Genomic DNA, 8437 nt, shown 5'->3' with positions numbered 1-8437 from the left:
TTGTACCCCTTGGGGCTCCCCAGCGAGGGGGGAGCACAGGCAGGGACACCCCTGTGTGCTGCCAGCCTCACGCCACTGTCACCGAGGGCTGTGTGGGCAGGAGCAGCCCCTCCTCGAGCTCCTCTCCCTGCCCCAGCTCCTCTCCCTGTCCCGCCTGCCCCTGGCCAGCACAGCACCAAATATGTTTTGAAGAGAGCTGCTGGGCTTATTCTTTTCCTGATGATGCTAAATTTAAGCTCTCAATCTTCTTATCTGCTGTGAAGGCAGCGCCATCTAATCTCCTGTGAAGGACCCGAGCAGAGCTACTCCAGAGCTACTCCAGAGCTACTCCAGAGCTGCTCCTGGTTGTTCCTCTCAGCCTTCAGGGACACAAACAGGAGGCTGTGGTTTGCTGCCGTCACAGGGAAGGCATGCTGCAATTCCCTGTTCCCAGGAGATCCAGGCCAAACACAAAGAGGGAAGCAAAGAAAAAAAAAAAAAAAAAGAAGGAATGACCACACTGTTTAAATGTTTATTATCAGAAATATCCTGACTCTGCTGCTTAATCTGCTTCCTGCTAGTGCAGGGAAGCCAGCCCTCGTGGAAGCTGCAAAAAAAGGTGGGAAATCCTTTAGTGGACAAGATTTAGGGTTTTTTTAAGGCTCTCTTGGTGTTGTCTTTAAAATTCCTGGCTCTGTTATCACCAAACTGACAGGATTTGGTTAGGGGGTGGGTGCACTGTGAGAGGGGCAAGGAGGAGGATTGGAACCTGCCACCAACTGCTCTGACCCCTCCACTGCCCCCCTTGCTGTGAGTCCCTGGAGCCAGGACCCTTCCCAATAAACCACGGAGGCAGCAGCAGGGGAATGGAGGAGGTGAACCCCGGGTGCTGCTCAGTCAGAGGTTTGTTCCTCCCCACCTCCCTCCGAGGAAATTCTGCTTTGCTGTCCCTGAGCTGCCTCTGCCGTGCCATGGCTGCAGGGAGGGGCTGGGATGGGCTGTGAACACTCCAGGTCTGGCTGATTTTGATGGGAAACCTGTTGGGGTGGAGGATTCTTCATTAGTGAGGGTGTCCCAGCAGTGCTGGGAGCTGTTAACTGGTGCTTACTGGTACTCAGCCCAGCTGGGACATCCCAACATGAGCCTTTTCCATGGAGAAAGGCCCAGGGAAGTGCCAGCTCCACCTGCCCGGGGCCTGGGGCCAGAATCCTTTACCAGTGGAGCTGCACTCAGGCTGAACAAAGAGCACCTGAGCTGAGTGCTCGGGTACAAGAGGAGAATCCAGTTCATCCCTTCTGGGATGGAGCTGTGCCAGGTGAATTTTCCTGCTCCTTTCCATGGTCTCCTCCAGGGGCAGCTCCAGGAGGAAAATTGCAGGATTGATTGTGGCAGGGTGCACCTTGTCTGGGCAGGCAGATCAGGTGTGTGATGAGCCAGACAGAGGATTATTGTCTGTGCCCAGCAGCTGAATGAACGCTTTGGTGGCCCTGTGGTTTCCCCCCTGGCTGGTGACAATCCAGCAGTGGTTTTGCCGAGCTGGGGCTCGCACAGCTCTCCTAAAATAGCCGGGGAAAGGAGATGACACAACGGGAGGGCATGCTGCAAACGGCACGTAGGCTGTGGGACAGCTGCCCTGCCAGCAGCCGGGCCGGCTCTGGGGACCCTGGCTCAGCTGGGGACACGGCCCTGGCAGCCAGCAGGGCCCCGGGACAGGCGCTGCACGCCTGGGCGCATCCAGAAGGTGGCAATGGCAATCCACACACACCGGGAAAAGAGGATTTCCTGCCCGTGGGGATCTGGTGTTTATGGGATGTTTTCAGAGGGGCTGCACTGTGGCTGCTGTAGAGAGCTCTGGAGTGACACCAGCATTGCAGAAAATACACCTTTCCTGGAAATGCGGCCGCGTCCCGGGTATTTTGGGGCTGATTTGTAAGGTATGGTGTCCTCATACACGTTAGTGCATTTAATTTCCTTCCTTCCTTTCCTTCCTTTCCTTCCTTTCCTTCCTTTCCTTCCTTTCCTTCCTTTCCTTCCCTCCCTCCCTCTAGTTTTGCCTATTCCATGCAGGACTGGGATGTCCCCAACGAGCTCCGTGACATTCCCAAAGTGCCGCCACCACCACCTCTCCAGCCAGATCCCCCTCCCATTCCCTGTGCGTTGGGACCCAAGCTATGGGGGCTTCCTGCCAGGCTCCTGGTCCGTACACACGGAGACATTTGGGGGTGAAAAAGCACAGAAATGTTCCCTCTGGCAGCATCTTCATCCAGGCACCTCTGGGGCTTCTCTCGTGTGAGGAGCTGAAACAAAAGCGCAAGGAGCAAAGTCTGAGTGGAGAGTTCCCCAGCAGAGGGTGGTGTCAGCCCGGCTGACATTCCCTGGCTGTCGGTCGTTCCCTGGCTGTCTGTCATTCCCTGGCTGTCTGTCATTCCCTGGCTGTCTGTCGTTCCTTGGTTCCCTGGCTGTCATTCCCAGCAGTGCCAAGACGCAGGAGAGGAGAGCACCAGCTCCAGCACAAAATCCAACCTCTGTAATTTATTCCAGCTCCCTCTTAGGTCAGGACCCTTCCCAATAAACCACGGAGGCGGCAGCAGGGGAATGGGTGAGGTGAAATCCAGGTGCTACTCGGTCAGAGGTTTGTTCCTCCCCACCTTCCTCCAGTACCTGGGTCCTTTCCACACCTCTCATCCTCTTGCAGGACACTTTGTACAATCTGGAGCTCACAGCTCAGCAGCTTGTGCTGGATTCGAGCTCCTCCTGGGCCTGGCTGCACAGGTTTTGGTTGTTTTTATTTTTCCTGCTCTCAGAAATCTCTGCCATCAGCCCTTTGGGTTGTCAGAGGTAGGCGAGGAGCGTGCTTGCTCCAACACCTCCCACGCAGAGCCTGGCTCTGCAGCTGCAGGGATTGCTCCCAAGTGTCCAGGGGCCAAGAATGCTTTTTATTACTCAGTGAAAAAGCTAAGCTGTGCCTCGCAGCTTTAATTATGCACATACAATCAACTCCTCTGTTGTCATCTACCTACAGACCTGACCTCACATGGCAGGCTGGTTCTGAGTCAACCAAAATTATCCCTGGCACGACTCCACTGCCTTCAGTAGCCTCGTGATCCCTGCCCATGGGTGCTGTTGGAGGGCAGAAACGCTTGGTGAGGAGCTGAAAGATCAAGAAAATCATTCTGAGAAAGCACCTCCTCGGGGTATGGGGAGTGTGGGCCGAGATCTGGGTACTCCCAGGGCAGGGCACAGCTCTGATGCCAAGACTGGAGTGTGTGGATGCTGCTCCCTCTTGGACGGCACTGAGGGACAGCCAGCACCTCGCCATGAAAGAATTCCTCTTACCAAAAAACCCCCAAACTTTCCTTGGAATATGAAACAATTGTTTTCTGTTGGTCGGAGAGATCCTCCTTCCTAGGTGGAAAAGGAAGGATCATGGCTGTGGAGTTGCTGTTTCTCCTTTATCTCCGCTTGGCTCCATTTGGAAGAGATTAGTGCTGCATTTGTTTGACATGCAGGTTAATAGCTTCCCTTCGTCCCAGTCCCGGCTTCCGGTTCTGCCTATCTGGAAAGCCGGGCTGGAAATTAATCGGCAAACTCTGGGGAGAGAATCTCGGAAGAAAACTCAGAACAGATTTGAAAAGAGGCTGTTCTAAGCCGCGCTGATTTGGAAGGAAGCCACCGGTGAAAATCGGAGATTTTTCAAGAGTTTACTGCCAAGGAGTTAATGCCTGAGAGTCGAGGTTTTTAATAAATACGCTGGTAATTAATTATAGGAGTTGTCCTCCCGTTTGAGAGTCAAGGAACACGATGCCTTGTTTGGGTTAAACATCTCCCCGGCAGTATTTGCAACCCAAACACGGGATGACGAACGGGAGCGAGCGCTCAGACAAAGCGGGGTCTGTGCGAGCGTGTGCGGCCCCGGGGAGGCGGGGGGGCCCCGGCACTGCTCCTGCCGTGCCCGCAGCCCTGGGGGGACCGGGGGAGCCCCGGCACCGCTCCTGCCCCAGCACCGGGGGAGCCCCGGTACCGCTCCTGCCCCAGCACCGGGGGAGCCCCGGACCGCTCCTGCCCCGGGATTGGGGGAGCCCCGGCACCGCTCCTGCTCCGGGACTGGGGGAGCCCCGGTACCGCTCCTGCCCTGCCTCAGCACCGGGGGAGCCCCGGTACCGCTCTTGCCCCAGCACCGGGGGAGCCCCGGTACCGCTCCTGCCCCAGCACCGGGGGAGCCCCGGTACCGCTCCTGCCCCAGCACCGGGGGAGCCCCGGTACCGCTCCTGCTCCGGGATTGGGGGAGCCCCGGCACCGCTCCTGCCCCAGCACCGGGGGAGCCCCGGTACCGCTCCTGCCCCAGCACCGGGGGAGCCCCGGTACTGCTCCTGCCCTGCCCCAGGACCGGGGGAACAGGGGGAGCCCTGGGGAGAGGGGACCCCACAAAACACCGTGGCGGCTCTGCCAGCGGGGACAGCAAAGCAGCGCCGGGGCTCTGGGCGGATTTCCCGGAACAGGGAGAGGAGCGGGAGGGAGGGAGGGATACAAGGGAGAGAGGGGGAGAGGAAAAACAAAACAAAAAGCAGGAAAAATAAAGAAGGGGAGGGGGGAAAAGGGAAAAATATTGGGGAAAAAAAAGTGGGCTGTGAGCCAAAGCGTCGGCAAAGCCCCTCCGCCCCCGGGCTCCCGCAGACAAAGGGGCGGCGGGGCGGGCCGGGGGCCGCTCGGTGCTCGGTGCCGGGGGCGGGCCCGGGGCTGTTCCGCTGCCCGGGGCGGGCCGGGGGCCGTTCGGTGCCCGGTGCCGGGGGCGGGGAGAGCAGCGCTCGCCCCCACGGCGGTGCCCGGCTCGGCCGCGCAGCTGGGCTCCCTCAGCAGCGCAAGTTTCCACCGGGCACCGCCACGGAGTTGCACTGGGGGGCGGCCCCGCCGTGCCCGCCTGTCCGTCCGTCCGTCCGTCCATCCGCCGCTTTGTTCCCGGAGGATGCGGCGCGCCTAACCCCGGCCCAGGCGGTGGGGCCGCAGCGGGGGCAGGGGCAGCCCTCCTCCGGAAAACTCCGCGCCGCCCTCCTTCCTCCTCCTCCTCCTCTTCCTCCTCCTCCTCCTCCTCCTGCCGCTGCTCCCGCTCGCAGCCCCGGCGCGCAGCGATGCTGGCGGGGCCGGCGGGCGGCGATGGAGCGGGGCGGTAGCGCGGAGCCGCCCAGCACCGCGGCCCCTCGGGCGGCTGCCCGCGGCCCCTGAGGAGGAGGAGGAGGAAGAGGAAGGCCGGGGCAGCCAGCAGAGCGCGGCCATGGAGGAGTGGCGGCAGTGCGGGCGCTGGCTCATCGACTGCAAAGTTTTGCCCCCGAACCACCGGGTGGTCTGGCCCTCGGCCGTGGTGTTCGACCTGGCGCAGGCGCTGCGGGACGGGGTGCTGCTGTGCCAGCTGCTGCACAACCTGTCCCCCGGCTCCATCGACCTCAAGGACATCAACTTCAGGCCGCAGATGTCCCAGGTAGGAGGGGAGAGGTGGATGGATGGAGGGGTGGCCGGGCGGGGAACCCCCGGGAGCACCTGGATGCCGGGATGCGGCTGCTGCTGCTCTGCACAACTTGGTGGGATGCAGGGATGGGATGGGATGGGATAGGAGAGGATGGGGACCGGCTGTTTCACCCCCCACGGATGAAATGCGGCCGAGGAATTAGGATAAAAATTGGAGAGACCCTAAGGGAATGCCCCCATAGCCTCTCCCTGTATTCGAATAAAGTAAAAGGACTCTTCTGTCTCCTTTTTGGACATAAACCTCTGATGTTTGCGGATTAATTTTCCCAACACCCGGCAGCCCCTCCCAGGCTTTATCCCCCCGGTTTCTCTCTAGGAAAGGCTCCGGGGCGGGGAGAGAACAGCCCGGGCAGGAGGGAAACGTCCCCCTCGTGTTTACAGCCGTGGCGAAACAAAAGCAAATAACAGGGCTAGGAGGAGATGGGATTATTGGGGGTTTTCATGGAGGCGCTGGCTCGTCTGGGATGTGCGGGAGGAGCGGGCGCCGGGACGAAAGTTTGGCTGGGAAGACTCAAAGCAAAATAAATGAATAAATTTATGAAAACACACACGAAGCTCTGGTGCTCTGCGAGGCCGGAGCAGTGCCCGAGCCCCGGTCCCGCATCCCTGCAGCGGGAGGGGATGGGGGGCTCAGGGCAGGGACCCCAATTCCACCCTTGCCCTGTTCTCATCGTGGCTCTCCCATTTGGCTCCTTTAAAAGGGCTCCATCCTTGGAAGTGTTTCCAGTTCCTGGGTGGTTTGGTGGAAGGAGGCTTAAACAAACTGAAAAAAAAAAAAAGAAAGAAAAAAAAGAAGAAAAAAAAGAAGTAAAATCAGCTCAGCTCAGGTTGTTTTGTGTCTGAGAGCTCCGGCGGTGTTTTTGCAAGCTGAGCTGCGGGTATTTGCATGGGAATCGGGAAGTGAAATCGATCAGAACAAACGAAATGGGGCTTTGTGCCCTGCCCGCCGGCAGCCCCTGTGTTGACAAGTTCATTTCAGAGCGCCGGCTTTTATTTTTGAACAACAGGTTCTAGCGGTGAAATTCGAAGGGAAACTTTCTGTCTGTAACTTCGCCGAAACCTTCAGGGATAAATAAACCTCCAGTGCCCACAGGAGCTCAGTTCCTGTGCTGTGAGAGTGAATCCCTCTCCCTTTTTTCCGCTGGAGTTTTCCCTCCAGGACGATGTTTGTTGTTTTTTTTCCAGTTTGTCCCCTTCACCCAGCAGGACACAACCCCGTGTGGCTGCTGTGGCTCAGGACAGCCAGGAGCTCCTAAATTTGGAGCCCCTCTTTGGGTGGCAAAGGGCGATTTGCGGTGAGGATGTCCTTGATCATCCTGCAAAGCACCGGGATGGGAATCCCCAGCCCCGTGCTGAAATCAGTAAATAAAAACACGTTCCTGATGCCTCTTCCCAGGGTGGAACAATGCTGGGAGATTTCCTCTTGGCTTTCCAGGCTCTGAACTGATCAAACTGTTTTCCGCTCAGGCCGATGTTGCCAAATTTAAACTGCGGTGCAGGAGCTGGGCATGGGGAGGGCTGGAGCTCTCCTACAGCGTGCTGGGAACGGCACACTGTGTTTTGGGGTTTTTTTAAGGGAATGCTGCAATCCCACAAGGCTCATTTTGGTGTGGTAGTTGCCCTGTGGGGAGTTCAGGATGGGTTTGAAGATGTGGCACTTGGGGACGTGGTTTGGTGGCAGATTTGGCACCAAATCCAGGTTGGCCTGGATCTTAGAGGGCTTTTCCAGCCCGAGCTCTGGTGGTGTGGGAGCTGTGATGCTGGGCTGGTTTGGGGTGAGGTTTGGACAGGAGGCTCCTGCTGTCCCTGCCTGGGTGGAGGGGACAGTTCCCAGCCCTGCTGTCTGTAATAAAATCTCTTTCTGCTTATCCCCCCTGGCTGCTCTCACAGCTCTGGGGGCTGTGTGAGGGCCTGGTTGGGGTGGGTTTGGTGGCTCTGTCTCTGAAAATGAGATCATTAGAGGGGGTCAGCACAGAGCTGAGCCCACAGGACTGCAGGGCATCACCTGGCGTGGGAGTGGATGCTCTGCTGAGGCTCAGCTGGTGCCTCAGCCAGGATGGGACCCAAACCACTCTGGAATCAGCCTTTATATTTGATGTCTTTGGTAATTCCTGGGAATTTGGGAATCTGGCTTTTCCCCAGGGTGGTTAAAGGCACTTGTGCTGCCCTGAGGTGATGGGGAGGAAGGGGCTGAGCCCCCTGGGCTGCCCCAGCCCTGCTGTGGCTCTGGGGGAGCAGTTCAGCGTCTCCAGGCCAAGTTTCAGGGGAATTGTGTAGGAATCCATCCTCGTCACCCAGCTGTGATGTGCTCAGACACAGGGCAGGGATGTGCACTGAGGAACTTCAGAGGCTGTTTCTGATGATAAATGCACATTTTGCCTGGCTGGCTGGACTGGCTAACCAGCTGTCTGCCTCACTGGAGAGCTCATTTTGGTATTAATCAGGTAAAGTGCCAGGGGACAAGACACTTGTGCTAGACTTGAAACAGCCAGTAAAATACTCTGTCATCCACCTTTCCCTCTGAATTAAGTGAGGTGTGCAGGTGTGCAATGAAAAACAGATTTTTTGCCCGAGGTGAGCAGCGTTTCAAAGGCCAGAGGTGAGATCACAAAATCACATCTCTGCACAGGAACACTTTAAGATCCAGGCACTTGTGTGTTATTTTTTTTTTTAATTATTTTAATCCTTTTCTGTGCTGATTTGTTTTTCCTTGCAGCTGTTGGAGGTGTGCTGAGAGGTGAGGTTGGAGTGTTGGCAGCACAGGGAGGCTGCAGGGACTGGTGTCCCTGTCCTCCTAAAATGTCCCCAACCTCATAAAACCTCCCTGTGCTTGTGCAGCAGAGAGGCCAGGCTGGCCACACAGCAGTAGGGAGTTATTAAGCATAATACATGATGATTAATTCAATAAATGAGGCAAATCACCCCATTAGTTGCAGTC

At 57.5% G+C, this 8437-nt stretch overlaps 1 protein-coding gene across 7 annotated transcripts in view; it reads left to right on the top strand.

The window, feature by feature from the left end:
* Nucleotides 1-4739: 4739 nt before the first annotated feature.
* Nucleotides 4740-8437, top strand: part of VAV2 (vav guanine nucleotide exchange factor 2) — a 120524-nt gene continuing 116826 nt past the window's right edge. For 5 of the 7 annotated variants that reach the window (XM_054646551.2, XM_054646552.2, XM_077189313.1 and 2 more), the window contains exon 1: nt 4740-5452. In XM_054646551.2, the coding sequence (XP_054502526.1) occupies nt 5249-5452 (204 nt within the window). In that variant the 5' untranslated portion in view covers nt 4740-5248. The remainder of the gene's footprint in view (nt 5453-8437) is intronic. The other 2 variants (XM_077189312.1, XM_077189311.1) reach the window with 1 other exon arrangement.

The sequence above is a fragment of the Agelaius phoeniceus genome, chromosome 21 (assembly GCF_051311805.1).
Source record: "Agelaius phoeniceus isolate bAgePho1 chromosome 21, bAgePho1.hap1, whole genome shotgun sequence".
NCBI classification, from domain to species: domain Eukaryota; kingdom Metazoa; phylum Chordata; class Aves; order Passeriformes; family Icteridae; genus Agelaius; species Agelaius phoeniceus.
This window is presented reverse-complemented; position numbering and strand designations above follow the sequence as displayed.